The sequence below is a fragment of the Fukomys damarensis genome, unplaced genomic scaffold, assembly GCF_012274545.1.
Source record: "Fukomys damarensis isolate Sample0158 unplaced genomic scaffold, DMR_v1.0_HiC HiC_scaffold_7, whole genome shotgun sequence".
Classification (NCBI taxonomy): domain Eukaryota; kingdom Metazoa; phylum Chordata; class Mammalia; order Rodentia; family Bathyergidae; genus Fukomys; species Fukomys damarensis.
The window spans coordinates 36,069,811-36,096,426 of record NW_022900919.1 but is presented as its reverse complement, the minus strand read 5'-3'; the positions used below and the strand labels follow the sequence as shown (position 1 = coordinate 36,096,426).

The window sequence follows — 26,616 nt, the reverse complement described above, 5'->3', positions numbered from 1 at the left end:
GTGGCGGAAGATTGACATCAGTTGCAGGTCTCTGGAGCCCCTGCTTGCACGTGGTTTAACAAGTATCCACAACTGACAGATCACACCTAATTGCCAGCCACACTGCCATGCTCAGTCTCTTGCCTAGGGATATGCTAATTAAGGATTGGATTTGGCCCGTGGGCCAAATAGAAAAACTGCAAGGAGATTGACATCTCTTCAGCTGGTTAAAACAATTCCCAAAGAAGGTCACTGATCAGGACAGAAATGAATTGGGTCCTGTGGTCAGTCCCAGACACAAGCATTACTTAAAGGCATCAGCGTCAGCTGGTTAGAGACAGACATCATGAAATGCAACATTCAGTTCTGGATGCAGAACAGAGCCCTTCACACTTTACTGTTCCTACAAATCACCTGGGCATCTTGTTAATGTACAGATCCTGCATTACTGGGCCTGGGAAGGGCCTCAGCTCCTGCAAGTCGGACAAGCTGCCAGGTGTTTCTTTTGCTAGACAAGGGCTTTTCACACTTCACTACACACACTTAACTCCAAAATTCTGAGCCTGCAGGGCTAGAGTCAGCTCTCGGGGCCTGCATAGTTCTCTTACATGCTGCTGCTGGTTCAGGACCACACTTAGAGTAGTGTTAGTTTCTTTATTTTAATTAACTAAACAGACATGCCATTCTTTAGATTTCTTGTTAACTGCTGAAAGTTGAATTTTGAATAGAGGTAAGCATCTGGATCATTTATATATTGCATACAGTCAAAAAGTCTCTGTTGAACTTTACACGTTAAAATTCTACCACTGTGTCAAAGCATATATATATCAGCAAGAATTTAAAGTGCCACAGTTATTAATGATTGTAAAAGCTATGAATTTTACTACAAAATGAACAATTAAAAACTTTCAAATAATTAGAAGCTGAGTTGTAGCTCAGTGATAGAGCACTTGCCTAGCAGGCACAAGGCCCTGGGTTCTGTACCCAGCCAAGAAACAACAACAAAAACCAAAAGAAATAGACAAGCAAAAAAAAAAATTTTTCAAATAGTTAAATAAGAAAGTAGATCACCAGCCAATAGGAATATATTAGGAGAGAACAGCTTTGCTAGATAACCTTATGAAGAACCCGCTATCCTTTTTTAACCAAGTATTGATTCAATTTTAAATAAGAATGGAAAGCAGAGAAAAAATATGTATATAAAACATATTTTAATCTGCACAATTAGCATATTATTGTTCAGATATTAAATAACATTTTAAAATTGTTTATTTTTACTTTGCTATTTAATTCCATTCAGCCTTCAAGTTTTTAAAGAAAACAACTTACCCCACAAATTCATTCTAAGTTGCTGATGTTTGGCTTCAGCTCAGTGTTTATTTGAACACAACGCCAGCTGGCATTCAGCCCAAATGCACACAGCATTTGGAGTGTGTCCAACCTGGGTCTTAGAAACCAAATCAGGGTGCTCCCAGGATCCTGGTTCACACGATACCCACAGGGCTCCCAGCCATGATAAACTGAGGCAGCTTACACCACTCTGCCTAGTTCCCCTGACCTGGCAATATCATCTCTGAGACAGTTGTAGAAAGTCAAAACAGTCTGTTAACCTTTCGTCCAAGGATTTGGTGAGTTAAGATTGTCAAGTATAGCATACCAGTTAAATTTGTATTTCAGATAAACAATAAAATATTTTTTTAGTATGTGTCCCATGCAATACATGGGTCATTTCTGTATTGTTATTTGCTACATATATCTGGCAATTCTAGGTGAGGTCCCACCTCCAGGAAACTTCACAAAATAATGTCTCTGAAACTCATTATTTCTTACCTTCTAACATCAGCTGGGAAACATATAAATGAGAACGATGGTTCCTTTAAATCCATAAGGCACAGTATAAAAACAATTTGGAAAAACTTCATGTCTAAGTAAAATGTCACCTAGTCATTAAAACTCAGTTTAGAACCGAGGAAACCTTGGTTGCAGATCCAGTTCCACCACGGGCTGGGTTTGAGATTCAATCCAGTCATCATTTATTATATTTCGCATCTGTAGGGCACTAGTGTTTACAAAACACGTGATTTTAAAATGCCACCGGGAAAGAAAAAGGTTACCAATAAAATATGACATAATACTACAACATCATTGTAAGGAAAGAAAAAGGTTACCAATGAAATATGACATAATACTAAAACATCATTGATTGTAAGGAGGGTTGTAAGGGAGGGGAAATGAGCATTTTAGAGTTGACAAAATACAATATTTTGGCAGCCTTCTTTATGTAATGATAATAATTATCATTTTCCTATTGAATTACATAAGGATCAGTTTTACTTCCCAGTCTAGTTTTGAATTGCACAGTAGAGAATTTTAGCTTTCAAGGTCGAAAATTTTTCAGTGACTACTCCTATCAAGATAATATAAAAAAGGATGAAAATTTCTGATAGTCCTTTTTTAAAAGTTATTTTGTGTGTGGGACAAAATTATCTGTCTTTAGGCCACCTGATGAAGAATCATCTAAAAGGTATTATGCAACAGAGTCCAGTGTTATTTAAACAGCAAGCACCTGGATACATGAGGTTTTTTTTTATCATCTGCCTATTCATCCATCTATTAATCCACTAATCCATTGATCTATCTGTCTATTCTCCCATTCATCGATTTATCATTTCATCCATTTATTCATCAAGTAACTCACCCAACATTTAATGAATTTTTATTCTGTGCCTGTTACTGGGATAAACTTCAAGATCACAGTGATGAAAAAGCCCTTGCATTCAAGGAGAGTTTTATTTTAAAAAGCACTGCAATGTCTTCATTACTAAGATATCAGACTTCTCGTATCCACAAATTTCTAGGAAACACCTCATGACTTCTTTCAGATAAGACAGTCTCCATTTCCATGTTGGAATTCAGAATACACCAAAGTATAGCATCTTGGTGTTCTAAAGTTTTTTTCAGTTTGAAAGACGAAGGCCTCTGAAACAGAGGTTTTTCTGATCATGCTCTCTTTTCTCCCCCAAAAAAGTCAAACCTAGAGAGGTCACTCACTGCCCTCACAGGACAGTTGTCCTGCCTTATAATCAGGAAGGAAGACCAAGAAGGGACCAAGAAGAATCTGGACAAACAATCCCTTTTTTTTAACTGCTATTTAAAAAGTGGTGCCAATGATTAAGATTAAACAGGGCATGTGCTCTGTCACTAATCCTTATCCCCATCCTGGAGCAATCAAACCCTACCTTACCAAGTCCACTGCCTTTGCAGCGTATTCAGTTTATTACCATCAGACCACACTATATTTCTTCACAACCATCCTTTGCTTTCATTAGATTTAGCATAAAATATAGTTTTCCCTGGATTTTGGAGTCTCCATTCCTTGAACATAAACTTTGATTAGATAAATGTGTTGTGCTTCTTTTGTTGATCTTTTTTGTTATAAGAATGTGGGCCATGACCTTGGCAATGAGGAAAAACTATTAACTTTTGTACCTCTACACCCCTCCTTGACTATTATTTCCCATTGATTTCTTCAAAAGTCAGGTCAAATCCTCCTGTTATATGAAGTTTTGCTGAATTTCCTTTTCCCCTCACTCCTAAATTGCTTATTTGATTTAGGCCTAATTAGATATTGAATAAGTAATAATATATAATGTTATAATATATATATATATATATATATATCTCATTTTAATATATAGTATGTTAGTTGTAATAAGCTAAAGAGAAAAATCCACCAGAAAAGGGTAAAATGAATATTCAAAGAGGAGAGCTGAAATTTAAAAGAAGGTAGTTATCAAAAGACTCACTAACAAGCAGAATTTTGATTACTGGCCTGAATTAAATAGAGTGAACCATGCAAGTATTTGAAGGGAGTGACCTCCCAAGGAAAGGGAAGAGCTGGTCTGGGATCCCTGGAGTAGAAGTGTGTTAGAGATACTCATAAAGGAATAAATACAGGGAGGAAACTGGGAAATTAAGTCAGAGAGATATGGAGCTAGGTCTTACAGGGCCTATAAGTCTTACTAAGAATTTTGTCCCTTTTTTTTTCTCTGAATGGGATGGAAGTGCCACGGGAGGATTTAAACTAAAAAAATAAAATGATCTAACTTCTTAACTTACTTTAAACAGTCTGCTTGCCCTCTGTGTTGGGAACAGACTATGGGTATAGTGGCAATGGTGGTTGCAAAAAGACCACATAGTATGACATAGTAATAAGTTAGTCAATAAATAATGATGTCTTGGACCTGGAGGAAGCAGTGAGGGGTAAGGAAAAGTAACTGGACTTGGAATATATTCAGAAATAGGTTAGAACTTGCTGATGGAACAGCTGTGAGATGTGAAAAAAAGGATGTCAAGATTGACACCAGGACAGCTAAAAGAATAAAAGTAGCATTAGCGGAAAACTGTGGGAGGTGCAGGATTTGAGAGAATTGTCTGAGCTCAGTTTTGTGCATGTTAAGTCTCAGATAAGCATTAAACATGAGTGGAAGTGTTGACTGGACAACCAAATAACAGAACCTGCAGTTCAGAGAAGACGTCCAGGTAAAAGTAGGTAGCTGGCATTTAAAGCTATGATGCCCCAGGATGAAATCATCTATAAAGAGACAACACAGGTAGAAAAAAGAAAAGATCCAAGGGCTGAGATACAGAGACGTTGCTGTTATTATCTTCATTGTAGCAGAACACTCTGACCTGTCAGAAAGATGTGCTGTCCAAGGCTTCATAATCCTTAAAACAGGCTGGACAGAAATCCTTTGGAGTGGAAAGTACAAATGTTCACTGGGCATCTTTGCCATTAGGGAGAAAATGGAAAAGAAAGAGCTTTGGAGATAAAATTAGAATGCCCGCTGAGCTTTTCCTGATACCTGTAAGCTGCTCCAGCTGGTTGGGTGTGCACCATGTATATGAAATTCCCTTTGAAGAGGAGAGAATAAGAATAATATAAAAACAAAATGGGTAGCTGAAGAACCAATGTCAGAAGGTGTGCATGTTCTGATGCTAATTCTGAGATGCCAGTGTAGTATTCTGTAATTCAACCTGACAGTGCCAGGATGTAAACCCCGGGTTAGGGGCAGTCCTCCATAAGATTGTCCCCATGTCATATACCAGCCAAAATACAGGGTGCCAGGCTACCTGCACTTTTGAATAGCCAGGAAAAATGCAGGGGTCTCTATGATATTCTCAGGTTTGGTAACTTGCTACAATTGACAGAACTCAGTCAAGTGCTATATATATGATTGTAAGTTTATTATAAAGAATACAGATTAAAAACAACGAAGTGAAGCAATGCAAAGAGAGCTTCTGGGAAAAGTGTGACATAGAACTTCTGTGCATCTCCTCATGGAGTTCGGGTGTGTTACCCTCCTCCTGTGTCATGTCTATACCAACCAGAAAGCACCACCAAACCCAGGTCTCCCTGGTTGTTATTGGATTTCATTACTGGGCAGTGATTAAATTCTTGGCACATAACTGGATGTGGTGTCACAGGACTATAGCCTCAATTACTCAGAAGCCTATGTTCAAGGATAGCTTGAGCCCAGGAGTTCAAGGCAAGCCTGGGCCATGCAGCAAAACAAATAAATAAATGCTTAAATGTAAATATCCTGCCATTCTTCCCTCCCTGGAAGTCAGGCTGACCCAAAGTTCCAAATTTCTAATCATGCACTTGGCCTTTTTGTTCTAGCTCCCATTTGAGGCTAAGACCCCTCTAAGAGTTGCCTTATTAGCATCACAAAGGAACAGCAAATTCTAAGGGATTTTGAAGCTCTATGTCAAAAGTTAGGGACAGAGACCAGATATATTTTCCATTATATCACAGGGTGCTAGATAGCATTTCCTGAAATGCCAACAATGCTATCTCCTATTCCACATGTTCTACTTATCTCTTTCCCATACAGACATAAGGTCTCTGTTCCCTATCCCTAAATGTATGTATTCTGTGACTACAATTACAGTGAAACTTAAAATTAAGTCATGAAAAGTGATGGAATTTCTGGCTGAAGTCTCTTGTTGATTCTTGAAACCCAGACACCATACTGAGATGAATCCCAGGTCAGATGGAGAAGCCATAGCTAAGTGTCTGGCTGGCAGGTCCTGCTAAGATCACAGAGGACAGTGGCATCAATCATAAAGCATAGAAGTGAAGAGGATTTCAAGAAGACTCTGGACCGAGCTGCTATCTGCCTTCATCTTTATGAGTGACTGACTGAGAACTATGAAGCTGACCCAGTGAACTTCCACCATGAGGGATAATCACAATAAAAGTGACGGTTGGTGGTCCTCATTCCCCCAGAAATGATCGTTGTCTTTTACAACATCAGTTTAAGGTAGTCAGTTTGCATCCGTACAGACAGTTAATAAATAGGGGTTTCCTATGACTGAAATTTTTCTCCCTGGTCCCAGAAATCTGCTATTTTTTTCTCTTGGGAGTAAGAGCCGAATGGAATAACCAAAATGATGTTCTGGAGAAGGACTGCAGGCTTAGACTCCATTCCCAGCTTCCTCATTAGCTCTCTACAGGCTCATGAGCAAATCCCGCTATGTTTTTGGCCTTTGCTTTATCATCTGTGTGGGGGAGAGATTTTCTAGATGGCTGGAAGTTACTGCAAGTCCAGTCAAGTCTCTTGCTTTTTCCTTCTGTATCCGTGAAGCTTTGGTGGTTTATCTTCCTTTTCCACAAAGATAGTATTACGGTTTGGATCTAAAATGATTCCCGAAGGTGGTATATATTCAGAGATTTGGATTTTGGAAAGTAAGCGAATCATGGGAAAGCTATAGCTGAAGCGCTGTGAGGAGGTGGGGACTGCTTGGCAGAAGCGGGTCACTGGGAGTACGACTTTGAAGGTCTCTCTCCCTCCCCAGATCCTCCCTCCTCCCTGTTCTCTCTGTGCTATGATGTGAGCAGCTTTCCTCTACCCACCCCTTTCCACCATGCCATTTCTGCCTTGGAGTCAGCCAGCTGTGGCCTAAAGCAGTGAGCGAAAATAAACCTCTCCCCCTACAAGTTGTGGATGTCAGGTATTTTGTCCCAGCAACAAGGAAATGACTAAGGCAGATAGCAATGACGTCTTGGTTCATTTGGCATTTCACACTGTAGTTAAAGAAAAAAAAAAGATAACCCATAGGGCGATAAATCTTCATTACCTATTTTGAAGAAGGAAGAGTAAAATTGTCAGTTATTAAACTACAAGCTAAGATCTGAGCAAATGGGTTTAAAATATTCTAACCTGGTTGGGAAGCATCTTTCAGAAAATGTTGTCGGCCCTCTCCTAAATGGTCTGCTTTAGACAATTACCTGTCACGGATGATTTTTCTTTTTCTTTTTTTGACGCAGAGGATGATTTAAGCCAAACCCTGCAATTTCTAAACAGAGCCTTTTAGAATTAAGAACCGGAATAAATCCCCACACTTTAGCCTCGTCCAGCTCATCCAGTGCTCCCTGGACTGACTGTGCTTTCACTCATGCTGAGGGTAGCTGATCCTTCTCTCCTTCCTGCTGTTCCTCTGGGTAGATTCTAAAGCAAGAGAAACTGAGAAATAATGAAGACAGGTAGAGGCAGGAGAGTTTTGTTTTATTGTAGACGAAGAGATTTATGTTGGCTGTTAATAATAATGGACATTTTTTTTCTTTTATTTCTCTAAATGAAAGGAGTTTCATAGCCTTTGCTCAACTTTGCCTGTTGTTGCTGGGTGTTTTCAACTCAAGTTTTTCACACTGTGTTTCTCTTTCTATGGTAGGATAATTTTTCCATCTAATGCAAGGAGGGGTTTATACCAGGAGAGGGGTGAAAATTGTTGAATTAATTTATCATCTTGTTCATGAGCACCTAGTGCAATGTAAGAAGCGAAAGGATGTAGTTGGTAAGCATGCATTTAAAAATACTTTGAGCTGTCTAAGCATAAATGCCTTCCTTCCACCTCCTCCTTCACCAAATACATTCCCATTAATCCTGGCTGCACATACATGTGGCTAACAGGTCTATGACAAAGGTGGCTCTGTAAGGTTTTAGGGAAAGGATGGTATTTTCAATAAGTAGCACTTGGCCAAATGACTACTGTTATATAAGATCTATCAATCATCTATCTAATCTATAAATCATCTATCTAATCTATCTATCATCCATCTATATCTATCTTAACCACTACATCTTATTTAAAAACTGACTCCAAATAAATTACAGATAAAAGTATGAAAGGGAAATTTTTAAAAAAGAGAACAACATTGTCATGATCTTGGATAGGGAAAGGACTTTTTGTTGGAGGTTGAACTTAGAGCCTCCTTCGTGCTAAGCACATCCTCTACCACTGAGCTACAGCCCCACCCGGAAAGAGTTTTAAAACCAGAATAAAAAAGTGCTCATTGTAATGGAAATAATTGATTAGGACTATTTTAAAATGATAGGCTTCCATTCCTCAGAAAACACCCCAAAGTATCCAACAAATATACTTTTATCCTGAATATATAAAGAATTGTGTGGGTCAACTAGAAAAAAAAATACAAGGCAATCTGATGGAAAACAGGCAAAAAATTTTGAATAGACAATATCTTGCAGAAGACAAAGTCAGAGAATATGGGCTGAGGGTTGTGGCTCAGTGGTAAAGCACTTGCCAAGCATATACAAGGCCCGGGTTCAATCCTTAGCACTACAAAACATAAAAAACAAATAATTAACAGACATTTGAGAAGGTGGTCAACATCACTAGCCAGGAATGAAATGTAAATTTAAAAGACTATGTCCAAACTAAAATCTAATGGCTGGGCCAGGGATTTAGCTCAGCAGTGGCACCACGCTAAGCACAAGGTCCTGAATTTGATCCCCAGTACCAAAAAAAAAAAAATCTACTGGTTAAAGAAGATAGAAAATATCAATATCAGGCAGGATGTGAACCAGCTATACTCTCACACCCTGATAGGCATAACTTTGGTAGCACTGGCTCATGCTGACTGTCAGCAGTTCCACCCTTAGTTACATATTCAACAGAAACATATGTATATATTCACTAAATGATTTTGAAATAATATTGTCAACAACACTATTCAGAATAGTTCCAAACTAGAAACAACCTAAATGTCCAGCAGTGTAAGCACTGGTAGAAGCATAAACTCTGGTCTGTTTAGACACATAGTGGGAAACAGCACTGAGAATAAAATATCTACAATAACACAGAACAACATGGATGAATCTAACATTCATGATGGTACATCAAAGAAGCTGGATTTAAGAGCACTTCCTAATTGTATAATTCTATTTATATAAAGTATAGCAAACACGTTAGATGTTAGGAGACTGATTCCTTTCTCTTGGGAACGGGTAGTTCGTAGAAAAGCATGAAAAGGAGACTTCTGCTTCTTCATCTGGGTGCTAGTAACGTATGAGTGTTCAGCTTGTACGTATGTATGTGAATTTTCTCTATCTAATTGATAGATTAATAAAATATAAAACAAAACATACAATAGGAATGTAGTTAGCTTTCCTTCACAATGACAAAATTCCTCAGGTAATAAATTTTGAGGAAAGAAAGGTTAATTTGGGGCATACAGTTTCAGAAGTTTCAGTCCATGATTGCTTGGCAATGTTACCTTTGGGTGTGTGGCAAGGCAGCATATCATGGTAAGAGGGTATGGAAGTGGGAAGCTGCTCAACTTACAGCAGTCAGGAAGGGGGGGTGCAATATTATGTTCTTCAAAGACATGAGCCAATGACCTCCCACTAGGACCTATTTCTAAAAGTCCCACCACTTCCCAGTAGCTCCACAGATTAGGGACCAAGCCTTCATTACACAGGTCTTTGGAGACAATTCAGATTGAGACTACATCAAATGCTATCCCATAACTTGGAAGATTCCAGCTAGAACATAAATGTAGTCATGCATTGAATAGATATATTGTTCAATGACAAAGCACATATACAATGATGATCCTGTAAGATTTTATCACCCTTGACATCAAATCCAATGTAGTTTTGCAAACACATTCTCTATGATGTTAACACAGTGACAAAATTGCCTAACAAGGTCCTCCTATAAACATAGCCCTGTATAGATATTCTATAACAACGCATTTCTAACATGCTATGCAAGCATTTCTCAAAATGTGTCCTCACTGTTTATGATATGTGGCATAGAGATTTGCTATCTAATAGATGAGTTCTTGAAAATGATATAGTTAATCAAATTTGGGTAATTTATTTTAAGTGCTCAAATGGAAGCAGCTCTTTAAAGGAAGCTTCAGGCAAATCCTTTGATGAAGTGAATAATTATCATTGATGGCATTTCAGAGTTCAAATGTTCTTGAAGTGAGCCTCTTCTAAAACCTTCTTTCACATTTTGCTCTCCAATCAATACATGCAAAATAAAATAAATTAAATTCTGTTCACTTGGGAGCCTAACCATTTTCAGACCTTTGAAGATTTCTCAATCACAATTTCACTTTGCAACTTCTTTTCTGCCTCCATCAAGAAATGGTGCCCAAAAATGTTCTTTTTGAACCTCATAAACTATAAAAGCACTTCAAGACAGAAATTAAAATGCAAGCTTTATCAATATTTTCATGATTTATACTATAAAATACTATAAAAATGTGAGATACTATAAAAACGTGAGAACATGGCAATTAATTTAAAAGACAAGAGATTTTCTAGTATCAAGTCAAAGGACATATAAATAACTAGTGCTTTCTTGTGATAAAATATTTTGCACTTTTCTCACATATACAAAAACAAAGGATATAGTATAATGAATCCTCATGTACATGTCATATAGGTGACCACCTTGGCTGATCATATTTCATCCATACCTCACATACTTCCTCTGTCCCCTTACCAAGTGATTTTAAGCAAATCCTAGATGTCCTCATCTGTAAAGACTTTGATGTATACACACATATACAAAAAATACACACATACACACACATACATACACATGTGTCCTTTTGATAAAGATTTCAAAAACTTGAACTGTTATTGTTACTAAAATAAATGGACAATAATTCTTTTAAATTATCAAATAGCAAGTCAGTTCTATAATTTTCCTCATTATTTTGTGATTTTTCTGGTTTTTTATTCAAAATACAACAAAATTCCACAGATTGCATTTGATTCCTGTATCTCTTAAGTCTCTCTGCCTTTCTCCCCCATGCCCACCTCCTTTTTTCTATTTTGGAGATCCTACCCAAGGCCTCACATATGCTAGGCCAGTACTCTACCACTGAGCTACATCCCCAGTCCTCTAGTCTGTTTTGGTCTGTATATTCCTCATCCCTTCCATAAATTCTCCCAACGTTATTTATAGAAAATTTAACAAGTTGATTTTTGTACTATAATTCTATTAGGACTCATATTTACTGTTATTCAAATATAGTTTCTTCATAAAAGTGAAAAAAAATAATATTTTTATTAAGTTCAGTGGCCCACCAGAAGTCCACTCTGAAATGCAATTATACTGCTACCCTAACCCCATTAATGGCACTCTCAGCAAATGTTTATGGAGTACTTAATATGTTCCATACTGTGCTTATCATGTTACATGCATCTATTTCCACAGTCCTCGTAACACTTCCCTAAGTTAGCTACTAAGGCAGGATGATGTGAGAAACTTCAGCCCTGTCTTTTTTATCGAAAGATATAACAGGAGTGCCTCCACCTTAGACTGTAGTCCACCCTAGGCAGCCCCACCCCTCACACAGAAATTATGGGAAACACCTAAATTTTGGGAACATAGCTTTGGACCACAGATAGCTTATTCATATCCAAGGACCTTCTGTTCTCCCCAACCTCTCCCCTTCTGCTCCTCCTCCCCTTTAGCAATCCTTCAGGCTCTCCCTTCAGGCTGCTTCAACTAGCCAATCTCGATGGATGCTTGTAACCATTGGATTTAGCCAATGAATTTAAAGGATAGGTGCTTCCTATGCATTAGGGCTTAAAAATTCCTCTCCTCTGCTGCTGGGCACACGCTGCCTTGTGTCCGAGTTCACTCATGCCCATCTGCAGAAGTAAATTTTATACTCTGCTTTGTCCAGTCCTCTTGTTTGCTGTCTGAGTATATTATTTCTGAAGCTGACAATGTGAGTCTGAGGCTTATTTCTAACAACGGTCTAATTATCACAGCAAGGCAAACAAATGCAGATGAAGATGTGGAGGAGGATGGATGTGTGCACTTACTGCTGATCAGGACCTAAAGTGGTGCAACCACTTTAGCAGTACCTGGTAAAGATTGTAGAATTTGTCTGGATACACCCTGATATAAGTTACTTAAATAACAAAGTGCTGAAGGTTTTTTGTTTTGTTTATCAGAAAGTGACCCCAGAATCCACTCAAGGGTAATTTGAAACTGGCTTTTCAAGAATGAGCATGAGCAGAAACCAGCTTGTGTGGGCAATGACCCTTTCACATCACAAACTCAAAATACCCACACATAGTTTGCCAATCCCTTCCAGGAGAAGCTTGCCAGGTGTGCAGGGCCTGATGACCACCCACGCCTGGGCAGAAGAGCCCGGAAGAGCATCCCCTCCTCACCAGTCAGTCAATACCTAGTCCCCTCTCACTTTTTCCAAGTGTGCCACCAGCGGATGGGGAGGCAGATTTGAGCTTTCAGTTCCTGGTCTCCTTGCCTGTTGATCATAAATAAAACTTTTTGCAAAAACTACTTCCATAGTACTCATTTCAGGAAGTAAAGCTTTGCTTGGTATCAGGTCACCTGATGAATTATTTATACTATTTCTCTCCTGCGGTAGTCATCAAGTTTCCCCCTAAAAGGAGAGAAGCTGGACAGAACTTGCTTATCTGGGGAGCACAGGATTCATTTCTAGCTCAGTAATAAGTATATGCAAAATTTCTACCCTTGCAAAGATTTATTCTAGTAAACAAAGCTCCTACTGGGTTGAATCAATTTATAAAAAATGTTTTTTCCCCCACACCACTGGGGATTGAACCCAGGTCCTTTGCATTGAGCTACACCCCAGCCCTTTATTATTACTGAGACAAGTTCTAGCTAAATTATCTAGGCTAAACCTAAACTTGTGATCCTCCTGCTTTTGCTTCCCAGATTGCTTGGATTAGGTTTGTTTGCTTTTTTCATTGTGTAATATATGCCCACTATAAATAATATTTTTACCGTAAATAATTTTTAAATATAGAAAAACTGAAAGGTAGAGTCACCATAATCACATTACTCAGAGTAGACTCATAAATATTTGTTATGTAATATTTTCTTTGTAGTTGGGAATAAAAGTGTATAATGATTTAATTTGAAATATGTATAACCTAAAGTTTTTAGACATCTGTTTAAAATGCATAAGGTAATATAAGGTTGTTCTGTGTTGTATTTAATTTCTAATAATCTTGGTAATAAAGGAGTATAGCTAAACAAAATAAAAATTGTAAAGAACAGAGACTAGTCTCAATCATTTCATAATTTGAAAGTCAGTATACATCTTGGCTGAAAATATCCATAAACTTACTATTTAATCTAAATATTTTCTTCTTTACAGCATGTATTTTCTCTAGAAATAATCAATTCTTATCTATAGAATGGATATGCCGAAGTCATCATAGTTTTGTTTTGACATTAAATTCTATTAAAAATGTGGCAGTCCTAGCCTGACTGAATGTTCTGAAGATTAATAATGATATTCACACATCAGTCTGATTGACTGTACCTTGAATTCAGAGCTGTTTGATGCATCTTTAGGCAGATTATTTTTGTAGCAATTGGAGATGTAAAAGCAAGAGAAAGGCAGTAGTTTCCACTTCACTGAAAAGAAAATACATATTTATTTTAAGAGTAGCGCATTTTAAACTTTTCATTACTCTATTTAGATGGCAAACTGTTAATAACAGGAAGCAAAATACTATCCAAAGCATACTCTACAGGGTTACCATGAACTGTGCCTGACTTGCATTTCTATAGCCTTTCAGGCAGACACCTCAATTTGGCTCAGTCATTTCTTTTTCTAAATTCATTTGATATCTTTTAGGATACAAATTTCAAACAGGAAAACTAAAAAGATCTTCCTTGTTAGGAATTGGCAAGACCATGCTATGTCAACTGTTCAGCTAATCCATCCGAACAATAAAAGTTAATGTTTTGAAATGTTATAATAATGCAATAAAGCCTATAAAATATATTACTTTATATATTATTCATTTTGTTGCAAATTCAAGTGCGTGGGGATATTATTTACCACATTCCTTGGTTCTATACCCCCAAAACTATATCTCTGAGCCAAATTTGTGGAACTTGGAAAGTCACAAAAGAAAATAAAAGTTCAAATTGCTCTCTTACTATTTAAATTATCAAATTATAGTAGCAGTCCTAGCCAGAGACCCCCCCTCCCAGAAAAAGGAGAGAAGCAAAATTATTATTGCTTGCCAATGATATGGTTGTTTATTTCCAAAGGCCAAGAGATTTTACTGAGTCATTAGAACTAGTGAGGGAACTCAGTGAGGAATTTGAATAAAAGTTCAACATTCAAAAAGTAAAGCTTTTCCTATAGGTCACATAACCAACTGGAAAATACAACATAAAGGTTTCATCAACAACAAAGAAAACATACAAAAAAATCTAAGAAATTCAACAAAAGAGATATACAAGGTATATAATAAAACAAAGTATTATAAAATATTGAATAATATTTTATTATTATTATTATGGTAAATAGATATACCATTTTTCAGATTGAAAAACCTATATTTTACAAAGTTGTCAACTATATACAAATCAGGCAATTCCCGTTAAAAATCTGGAAAGATTTTTGTGGAAATTCTCAAGCTGATTCTAAAATGGGTCTGCATCCTCTGAAACTAGAAGAGTATCCCACAAATAGGAATAAGATAAATATGTGTTGATTAAATAAATTAGTGAATGACCTGCTTAAAAAACCACCTATCAGGCAATGACTCACACTTCCAGATTCTTCCTCTGAGCTCCAGAGCTGTAAGTCGGGCCTAATAACTTCTTCACTTGATTAGCAAGAAAACAATTCAAATTCCTTATGTTCAGCACAAAACCATTAGGCCTCTCTTAAGCTCCATCTTCCAACAGTCACCAAGTTGAGCAAACTGAAACCAGGGAGTTATCAATAACCACCCATTGTCCAGTGTGATGGTTTAAGTCATTACAACTCCTGTTGGGTTCATCTGAATAGTCTTTGACTCCATCCATGCCTTTCTTCTGTACTGACACAAACACCTGGCATCGTTTTCTCCTTATTCTAGTGAACAACTTCATTACTATGCTGCCATTCCTAAATTCATTACTTCTTTCCCTGCTGTTCTCCTATGTCAACTTAAAACAATGTTAAGATTTTCATTGCTCTTAAACAGCATTTATCTGCACTATATAATCTTCAGCCTTAATGATCTAAGTAATTCCTAAAAAATGTTCTCTCTTGCCACAGGACCTTTGAATATGTCATTTGTGGCTAGAATTGTCTATTTCTCCCTTATTCTGATTAACTCCAATCATCCTTAAGATCTCATTTCATTCTTATTTTCCTTAGATAAGATATCCATGATTCCTATTATATGCTTTTACAAAAAGTGTATTGTCTCTTCATGCCTCAGTTGCAAATTTATTTTTATTTGGGTGATTTAGGCTTTAAGCTCAATCAGAACAGGGACCAGGTATGCTAGTACTTATATGATATTCCCAGCTATGGTGCTCAGTGCTGCATGAATTAATAAAGGAATGAAGCTGGACAGAAAAAATAATGCACAGTGACCTGATAGGTCAGCAAGCAGTGGGTTTCCAGTGAAAGAAACTAAATCTGTTCTAAGCAAACAAGAGTTACATGTCAAAGCACCAACTGCAAATGCTCTATATCTAATTTAATATTTTCTGAATGTTTCCACAATATTTTACACATCAGTGCATTCATTACAATGAAAATGAAACAAGACATGATTCAGATATGAAAAAATGTAAGAAATATGATAATCTGTGAGGATAATCAGGAATTTATGACAGAAAATGGTAGAAAATGATGAAGATATTTCCTATTATGCTTAGTAAAGAGCAAAGAAGAATATTTAAACAAGAACTTGAGTTCATCTGTGTTTTAAAGACCTTGGTGTCATATGCTGTATATATTAAAATAAAATTTTCATTATACTTTATCAACAAGCAAGATTAGCCTAATTTAATAAAATGTTCCTGTACAAAAAAATTCCTAAGTAAAATAAGTCAGAATGGCTGATCATTTCTCTTGAGAATTGACAGAAATTCCTGTTTAAATTTTAAAACTCTCTTAATTTTTAGTAAACCAAGAATCTCCAAGTTCTTTATAGAAGCATAGATTTAGTTATTTCATGTATACTTATGAAAATGTGAATAAAAAGGAGATGCAAGATAATAGTTTTTGATAATATTTTAAACATCACTGAGAAAAAAATGTTAATAATTTGTTGAAAAGAACTCAATCCATTTTCTGAAATCCAGGGAATATTAAATTCCTTTGTATGAAATCACCTACTCAATATTCATAGATATCTCAGATGCACGAATAAAAAGTCAGGTTTAACACATCAGTCTTTATGTCTCATAGACCAAAACCATCAGACAGATTTAATAAAAATACCTTCTTGTGCAGTTCCTCACATACCTTGAGAGAATAAAATCATGCCCAGTTAAGTTACTAAACCTAAAAGAAAACTTCAAAATTAAGCTGATGATTGAATATCTTTATAACTAATTATCTTTGTAATTAATTCATTTAACTTATAAATTTGTAGTTTTACCTAATCTCACTTAAATTTTATTTATTTATTTATTTATTATTTATGGTACCAGGGATCAAACTCAGGGCCTTGGGCTTGTGAGGTATGTGTCAGTTAAATTTTTAAAAGCTCTTATTTTAAAATATATAAAAATAAAATGGAACTGTCAGCCTGTTGGAACTCACTGGAAGATTTTGTCCAGCTCCCATTCATTGAGTGCTAATTATAACTAGGATCTATAGTAAGCTTTTAATTCATTCTTTCATTTATTCTTCAGAACAACTACATGCTATTAGAAAGTTCATAAAAGTAAAAGTTTACTCAAGAACTTAAACCAAATACTATGTTCAAAACATCAGAACTTTCAAATATCTAAACCACACTTCTTTTGATCTATATAAATTATATAGATGAACTTAAACTCCTCAATCTGTAAAAATGTATGAAATACACTACCAAGTTTAATGATTTTTTGTGGAGAAAAAAATAAATAATGTATACTTTGATTTTAAGACACATCCCAATTTTAGAAAATTTAAAGGTGAACAAAAGCAACCTCATGAATCTTAAAAACATGTATGATCTTTAAAATTGTTTTAAATGTTTTACTTAAAGGTTTTTAACATGAAGAAGATACACAAATACAGATTACAATTGATAACCAAGGCAGTGTTCCACATGACAAAAATTAAAATTAAAAAAATGCATAAAGTAACCTAGACTGAACACAGTACTTGAAATTTAATCCAGGTTATATATGCATAAAATGATTAGACCACAGGATTGTGCAAAATAAATTATTTCCTGGAACACCAGAATGCCAACCATTCTGACTGTAAACTGCCTTATTTCCCTGTTGAGTATTTTGAGAACTTCTGTATGACATGAAAAGAATGGGCATGACACTTACAGACTGCAAAAATAGAGAGCACAGTTAAAACCCTATTTGTAATACAATTCTGTATAAAATATACACAGTCAATCTTATTACTTAAAAATTTTAAAAACAAAAGCCACCCTGAATAATGGTTAAAACCTCATCAAAGAAAAGTGCTCATCATCTGTATATCATTGGCAGAAAACTATTTTGTTGGGGAGAACAAGGGAGACATCTAATGAAGTCATTCATTTAAAATGTGTTCAAAAATATTCATAAGGTTGTAAATTTCTGCTTATACCATCTTAAAATATTATGCCATGAACACACTTTCTACTATTAACTGGAGGACAAAAGAATAACTTGAAGTGTTTCTCAAAATGAGGTGCAAAGGCCCAAAAGAATTTTAATATGGGCTCAGGGATAAACATGATGAACAAATGCCCTGCATTATTATTCCACGCTCTGAAATGAACTATGAGAAGAAGCAACATTTAAAAGCAAGCTCATAAATGTATTTCTGACAGGTCAGAATTCTCCACAGGTTTACATTGTGAATACTGCTGTTTGCTTTAAAACAAGTTCCAGGCATTAAGATAAATATATGTACCTTGGAAATGGACATGTGACCATCTATAAACATTTTCTGTTGATGTTTTCATTATTTTTAAACTTAGTTATTTGAAGAAGAGGCAGTGTATGACTACAAACTTTGGAAAAGTTACATTTCTAATGAAACAGGGCATCTAAAAAAATTAAAAGATAATTTATTATGCGCTTACAAGTTTTAAACCATTCTAAATTTTTTTTTTAAATATACAAAGCTTTTATTTTATTTGGAACCTACCACACATGCGAACAATAGTGTTTGCTGACAAACACTGTATTAATGAATTGGAGTTTCTTAGTTTCTTCCTTTAGGGTTCCTGTTAGCCTTCTTTTTTTTTTTTTTTCAGCTTTAATTGAGTTTATTGGTACATTTTAGGGATACAGTACAGTTACATTCATTGTTGGGATCATGTACAGACCATTCTAAATTTAAAACTAAACAGCTTATCTAAAATTAAATTTTGCTAATTTTGTAGCTTTGTAACTTATTTAGATTATAATTACTTTTCAAGTCTTTTGTATAAAAAAGTATCAAAAGAGAGGGATGTTATATCCAGAACTCTTTAAATAATAAATCGCTAAGTACTAATTTTAATAAAAATAGTTGGAAGAACTCTGCCCCTTAAATGACTTCTATGTATTTCATGTATTATTCTATTAAACTTTTTAAAACTTAACTAGAACTATAATATATGTGTTTTCTACTAATTTATTCAAAATTGTTTTTATTTTTTGGATTTCCCTGAAGACTACATAAACTAGGCCTCTAAAGTACAGGTAATATGGTTTGAAGAGAAAATAGAACAGTGAAGACATTCTAAAAGACAAATTGTGTCTTGTTATTGTAAATAACAACAATAAGTATTAGGTCTCTGTCTCCACTCAATAATGAAATGTGTTTACAAGGTTGGTTAACTAGCAATTGCCTCATTTGTATCTAAGTCAAATGATAAAAAGCAATGCTGTCAACGAAAATGTCCATATTCTCTACTATAGACTATAAGAATCAAGTATAATCTAAATATAACAGCAAAAAAAGGAGTTAAAATTAGCATCTAGGCAATTATGAAATGGTTAATTGACTCCAGACTGGTAACAAGGTTTCCATGCATTAAATAGCAATAAATGGAAAGCATAGTTGAAAAATGAGACTCAGACCCATTCTTCATGCATTGAAAGACGATTGATATATTCAAAACCTGCAAATTCATATCCATCAATCTTCCTCACAGTGTCATTATCATCTAGGGTGAGCCAGACAAGTTCATTAGTAAACTGAGGATCAAAGTTGTCCAAACCGAATCCCCACAGAAATATTTGGTTTTAAAGGGAGGCACCACCTGCTTTGGCTCCATCGTGTACCAGTCAACATTTTGAAAGAATGGATGCTTCCAAACATCAGCAAATCCCATTTGGCGATGACAACCCAATCGTTCCTTTGAGTCCTTGTTCAGAAAACTCTTCAGGACACTTGCAGCTTTTACTGATAGACAATGAGGTATGTGATTTTTTTTTTCCAAAATAACTTGCAAGAGATTATTGTTTGAGTTTTGGTCAGGATTATCAGAGCTCTCAACAAAATGAAATGGAGACTCTCTGACCATCATCTCATACATCAGTACCCCAAGAGTCCACCAGTCCACACCAAAACCATAATCTTCTCCTCTTATAATTTCTGGAGCCAGGTAATTAGGAGTGCCACAGAAAGTGCTGGTTGTATCTTCTGGCTGTAAGCCTTCCTCACACACTCAAAAATCAGTGAGTTTAATGTACCTCTCTGAGTCCAGTGATAAGTTGTCCAATTTCACATTTCTATAAAGTACCCCTTGCTCATGAAGATAGTTGAATGCTAGACTGATTTCTGCAGAGTAAAACCAGGTATGTTCTTCAGGAAAGTATTCTTTGTTGCTGCATATGAAATATTAGATCTCCCCCATTTACATCATCTAGAACAAAGAACAGCCTGCTTTCTGTCTGAAAGCAAGAATGCATTCCAACAAGAGATACCTGCTCCAAAACATGCTTTTCTGTCTGTGTACCATCAGTGTTGACAACCTCTTTTCTCACTACTTTCGTTGCATAAATACGATCTGATTTTTTTAATTGAGCCAACAGTACTTTTCCATAACTTCCTCTCCCTATCACACAGAGCAAAACAAAATCCTGAATGCCTAAGCTAGACGAAGTTTTGCCCCTTGCCCTGTTCACTGCCTCATTCTCTTCATCAACCTTATGAGTTGAAAGATTATGTGGTATCATTGCCTGTGCAGGGTTTGAAGCCATGGATGGTTGACCCACTTGCATCATGGGCTCCGATGGAAAAGAATGCTGCCCACATTCAGTTGTGATAAGTTTGTGGCACTTCTTATGAACCCAGAGTTTACAGTTGATACACTTATGTACCTGGCATCCTGATCTCCCTATACGGTCTGTGCAGACAGCGCAGCGAGCTCCCCTGATGAAGCATTTGGCTTGAAAAGCATAGCCATTCGTATAATACAGCCTTCTCCAGAGGCCTCCTACTCTCTGGTGGATGGATTTATCTTCTCCTGGGCAAGTTATTATAGGATGTTCTGATATGTAAGGTGATGCATGAATTAAGAGCTCAGAATTCTTCTTTAGCTCAGAAAGCCTAAATGCTTCTAACTCCAACTGAGGTGACACAGGATATGGTTCTCTTTCCTCATCTACCCAATCTGTGGTGAAAAGCTGTTTATAGTCAAAACACCACACAGCTTGATCTTCATCACAAAGGCGCTCAAAGGAGTTGGAATTCTCAAAAGACATTGTCATGATATATCTTCCCCAAATCAGAGCTGATCTGGTAGTGGTATGAGTGGTAGAGGTGCCTGGGAAGAAGGGACCACAGATGGGTTGGCTGCCTAGGAAAATGAACGGGAAGGGCTTGGTGAATGAGTGTGGCCTGACTGACTGCAGGGACCACACTGGGTGGAATTCCTCAAGGCTCTGTGTGAAGTTATTTCCAGTTGCGGCAGCCAGGCCTGGGTGGATGTACACCAGGCTTTTCAGTGTCTCTCAGGGGCCGGTGGCTGTGTCTTTGGTCTCCCAACCTGGACTTCTTTGACTTTCTAGGGTTTTTGTGCTCACCTCTGGGGAGACCTGTCCAGAGCTACTGGATGTTTCTGGGCCTTGTGAAACTTGCCCTGGGCTCTTTCCAGTTTCGGTGCCATTGGTATTGGGGCTTAGGGAGACTTCACAGGAATACCTGGATTTTGGTAGGACACTGATGGCTACTCACGGGGAGACCTTCTCTGGGGTGTCTGTGATAGTCGCGTGGCTGCCGCATTGTGGTTTGCGGTGTCTGGATGGAGTCAGCCATCTTCTCAATCTTTCACAGATACTTTCTCTGCCTGGGGTCCTGAGGCTGTGACCTTGGAAGTAGAGAAGCAACTCAGTGTGTTTGCTGTTGACTATCTCCAGCCAAGTGAGCTCAGGAGACGGCTGATGCTAGATTGTGATGCCTGTTCACAAAAGTTCCAAGATCTGTTTGGACACGTTACCTTGGAACTGAGGTCATGTCTTGGGGTTCTGCAGTTGAAGTCCACAAGTGATTGAAAACCCTGTGGCCCATTTTTTCTTCATACTAAATAAATCAATGACCACTTATTTTATCATTGTTGTCTTTAGTATCTATGAATTTTTTTATCTGTTTATCATCTATCTGTTAGTTTTTCACCTTTGTATTATTGGGGCTTGTACCTTGCATCTCCACAGTGAACTATGGGTATATCCTCAAACATTATTTTTTTAGACACACAATAAGGATCTCCCAAAGTCACCAAATTAGTCAGGTTGAACTCCACCTTGTGACCTTCTTGCCTCCACCACCCAGAGTGCTGGGATTACAGTCACAGACCATCCTGCCTGATTCAGTGTGCTATTTAGGACAGCAATGCTAAGAAAAATTTTGTGACATTAGGCATTGGTGACATCTTCACTTTTAGAGCAACATGGGTGCATTGACACTTTGCACAGGGTGAGCAGAATGCTGAGGGTCTTTTTCTATATAAAGGAGGAATTTTCTGTGAAAGTGCAGTGGTGGGGATTTATACTTAGCCACGAAGCTTTAGAATGTCTTTCTTAGAATCATTTCCATTTAACTAGGTAGTACTGAGACTTTCTAGAAATTTCCACAATAATTTTCCTTAAGAGAAATGAATGTTTGTTTCAAAGTGTCACTTGAGGATAGAGGGTTCAGAGCAGACTGGAGCTTTAAGGCACACACAAATGAGTAATTAATAATTCATAGCTCATGAACTAAATACCAAAGTGCAGTATTCAGTATAGTAGCACTATGTGTTTCCCTGAAAATAAGACCTAGCTGGAATACTACCTGGAACTAGCCCCAGCTGATCATTACTGTGGTGATGGCTAGCATCATAAAGAAAATTATACCTCGCTCTTCTCTTGCTCCATGGCTAGTCTGTAATGACAAGGATAGGCTGATTGGAGCTGTCTCTCTTTCTGATTTACGTCTTACTTTTGGGAAAATACAGTAGAGTGAGGCAGGAGAGCATGTTGTGACCACACGGCGAACAGTCTTTGTAAACTCTAGAAACCGTCACCTCAGTGGTGATGATGAACATGTATATAGCATCCGAAACTTTCTTGGTGGCCACTTGTAGTTGCTCCTTGCCCTGCTATTCCAATCAGTCCATGTACCTTGGGTCCCAGTTTGCATTTTCGAGGAAGCTACAACCATTCATTTTATAGTTTGTTTTTGTTTGTTTGTTTATTTGGTTTTTGATGAGCTTATGCAATCAGTATAACCACGTTGATCAGAGAGAATTGATCCAAAGAGTTGCTCCACCCCTCAACGTAAGAAACCTGACCTGTGCAGGAGGAGCAGCATCTCCCCCACATGAGAATCATTCTGTGAGGGAGTCATGTGCCCCCAAAAGATTATAAATGGGCACTAGAGGCAAAGACTAAGCAATGGACCAGAGTCTGGCTGAAGACCACTTGGGATGAGAAAGGAAAACCAGAACCCAGGGCTGTGGACATTCATTCCAACAACCGAATTGAACCCCACCTTGTAGTCTTCAACCAGGTGAGAAAACAGGGATCGTGTTCCCCACCCACCGAAAGGAGCAAGACACATTCTTAGCATAAATCATAACCACAGTCTGGGGAGGAATAAACATCCAGGCTTCCAGTGTAAGGAGAGCACCTCAGAACCATAGTCCTTAAAGCTAGGCATAGAAAATCACGTCTGTCTGGATCCCAAAACTGAAGATTGTGGAAAGAAAGCATTCATTCAATAACACAGTAATATTTTCTTTAACTCAATTCTTTTGTTTTTCCTATATTGTATAATTTTTATTTTTTCTTTTTATAAGGGGTTGGGATTTTTCTCACTTTCTTTCTATTCTTTATATTATTTGCCCATTACTTTTCTCTTCCAACTTTTTTCTCCTCCCTTTTCTTTATTTCGGTTCTGGTTATTTGCCTTTTTTCTTTTTCTTGTTTGTTCTTTCCAGTGACTGTTCTCTATCACTATTAACTTTCTTTTACTGTTTAATAGGACCCCCTACCACACTTTATTTCCTCCTTCATACACTATCAATTAATTTTTTCAAATCTTACTTTTTAAAAGTCCCTCTTCTTTTACTAGAACAACTACTAAGCTTTATGAATCTCTAAATAAATAGTTAACTTTACACTATTACTGCTGCATAATACTGTGCTATTTGTAGTAAAAGTAAAGTTGATCCATTTAGTAGATATTTACTGTAGGTCAGTATTAAGATAATATTTTATTTATTTGAGTGCTCATACTATAATTATACATCTCTTTTCTATGAACAAGCCTGTTACTTTATTGGTCATTCAATTTTACAATATTCAGCTTGTATTTAATGCTATAATTGACACTGACTTTAGTATTACACTCAAAGCGTCACGGCTATTGCTATTAATTGGTTTTCTTGTGGAGCCAACATGTAGTTTGCTGAGGAGTCATTAACAATACCGTGCCTCATTCTGAGAAAACTGGAAACTGGGCCAAAATTCTGCAACCTCCTATCTCATGTAAACATAGATAGTGGACCTCCATTGTTTTGCCATTTTTTAAAAGTGGTTCTAGAAGCTCTCTCTTGTGTTTTTAGGAGGGGTGATTAAAAAGTACAGTGAATGTTGCTTCCAAGTGCCATCCAACAGAAAGGCTGGCTTGTAAAAACATGGTATGTCATCTTCCACCTATTCACAGATCTGTCATCCCCAAATTTCTGATTTGTCCCCAAAGTCAAAATGACCCAACAGTCCCATTTGGAGCACCTTCATGATTGTACGGCTGACTGGGAGCAGTAGCTTTTATCAGGAAGAGAGGATCAGGACACGTATTGCCAGCCAGCCACTGTGGCCTGGTGCATCCACTGCTCTGTTCCACTGATGTGTTTCTCCATGGTCACCAGCAATCACCATTTTTTATTTATTAATTTTATTGGTAATTTTAGGTCTACAATATAATGACATTCGTCGTTGGATATTTGTGCCTTTACATAATCCATCTTGGTTCTTATCTTTTCCGCATTCCCTTGACCCCCTTCAAACCCTTACAAAGACTTTGTTTCTTTTTATTCTTTTTCTTTTTTTTTTTTTTTGTGGTACTGGGGATCAAACTCGGAACCTTGCGCTTTGCAAGTCAGGCTGCAGAATCACTGCTAAATCCCCTGCTGTTTCCATTGTTTCATTTTCTTATATTAATTCCATTCCCTTCTTTCATTTCCCCAATCCCTCGCACTTCCTCTTCCCCTTTATACCTTTTCTTCCTATTTCACATTATCTGTTATGCCTTTTGATCCTTATTTACACTTTCAGTTTCTCATACCAGAGAAACTATTTGGCATTTACACGTGTGTTTTATTTATTTCATTAAAAGTATGGCCTCAATGTGCATCCTTTTGTCTGCAGGTTCGGCCCCCTGTTCCCTGTAGGAGAGAGTGCTGCTTGGTACCCCCTCCTCTTCGTTAAAGTCCCTCTCTTCGCTCTCCCGGTAGACTTCCCTGCTCACCTTCCTGGGTCCCCGGGACCCACTTCCCTCCCCCTCCTCCTCACACTGATCTATTCCAGTATCAGGATGCCAAATCTCAGAGAGGCCCTTTCTCTGCTGCTCATCACTCCACCATCTCCCAGGGGAACAACAACAAAAATGTATGATTTTATTATGTCCACAAGTAGTTAACAGTATTCAGTGTTTCCAGAAAACAAAAATATGGTGTTGAGCATTGAGTGACAGAAAACTGTTCTGTTTGAAATAGTAACAAAATAATGAAATGTGAATAATTAGCTCAAGTGTGTAGAAATCATAGATAGTCAAAGTATAGCTCCTTCAGTGTTAACAGCTTTGCAACTTGAATGCCAGTGGCTCTCCGCTCTTAGTGTTTGTGGCCCTCCTTGCTGTTCTCCTGGCAGCCACAGCCAGCAGCTATTGGTATCCCTAGGAAGCTTTTCCAGCAGCTGGATCTAGTGCTGCTATTGGTCTCCGTCACTGTCCAGTAACCACCCACTCTCAGTGTTAGCAGCCCCAACTGCTGGCCACTTTCAGTATTGGTGACCTATAGTGTTACCAGCTCTCAGTGAGTGTAAGCACATCAGCTTGCTCTACTTGAGATAGCTAACATGAATAAGCCAAAATAAGCCATTCAAAAGAGGCTTTATTAAGACATGCTGTGGGATATGGGGGAACATGTACCATATAAGGGTATGGGAAGGACTGCTCACATGGAAAAAAGCAGGCTTATATATGCACTGTGTTGCTGGTTAACCATAGGTTTTCTGTTTAGTTATGGGCAAGGGACAGTGCTTCAAAAACTGGATTGGGGCTGGCTAGAAAGGGGTGGACCTGTGAAGAAAGCTTGCCAGAGCCAAAGCAAATGTCTCAGGATATCTGATGTGGCTGTGGCCATCTGCAAAGTGCTTGGGGAAGCCAGCCATGGCCATCACACATAGAGGAATAAAAAAACTTTAAATAATGCTTACTGGGGAGTGTTGGACCCTTCTTTCCTGTGTCAGAAATACTTATAAACTAATAGAGAACATGTTAAGACTTGCATAATGAAGATATTTAAAGTCTTACTGAAGACCATGAAAAGACCCTGAGTGGGAATTCATGGGCATAGCTCAGAAGAACAGCATGTGTTTAGCATATACAAGGTCCTGGATTCAATTCCCAGCAACTCCCTCAAAAAAATGAATTAAAAGGAATAATTATACATTTTTAGTAGAAAAACCCAACAATCAAAAAATGTTAATTTTAACACAAATTTATAAATTTAAATTCAATTCCAATTATATTTCATTTTAAAATTGTATGGAATTATCTTTAAATATATATGAAAAATACTTACAAGCAGGAAAGGGAGATATTAAACAGCAAAACACTGAAACAGGAGGTTCCTTTACCAGACATAAACAGTT

General features: G+C 37.2%; 1 protein-coding gene and 1 long non-coding RNA gene across 2 annotated transcripts; both read right to left on the bottom strand.

Annotated features, from left to right (window-relative positions):
• Positions 1–12,510: 12,510 nt before the first annotated feature.
• LOC117285179 lies at positions 12,511–21,666 on the bottom strand. Its single transcript, XR_004516143.1, has 3 exons — positions 21,437–21,666; positions 13,634–13,728; positions 12,511–12,586 (listed from the first exon to the last, which is right to left on the bottom strand). It is a non-coding gene; the product is annotated as an uncharacterized LOC117285179 (long non-coding RNA).
• Positions 19,330–21,443, bottom strand: LOC104856559 (protein kinase C iota type-like). Its single transcript, XM_033761001.1, is given in 3 exon segments — positions 19,330–19,481; positions 19,484–20,069; positions 20,071–21,443. Coding segments are annotated over 3 exon segments (1,638 nt in total). The 5' UTR covers positions 20,971–21,443.
• Positions 21,667–26,616: the final 4,950 nt, after the last annotated feature.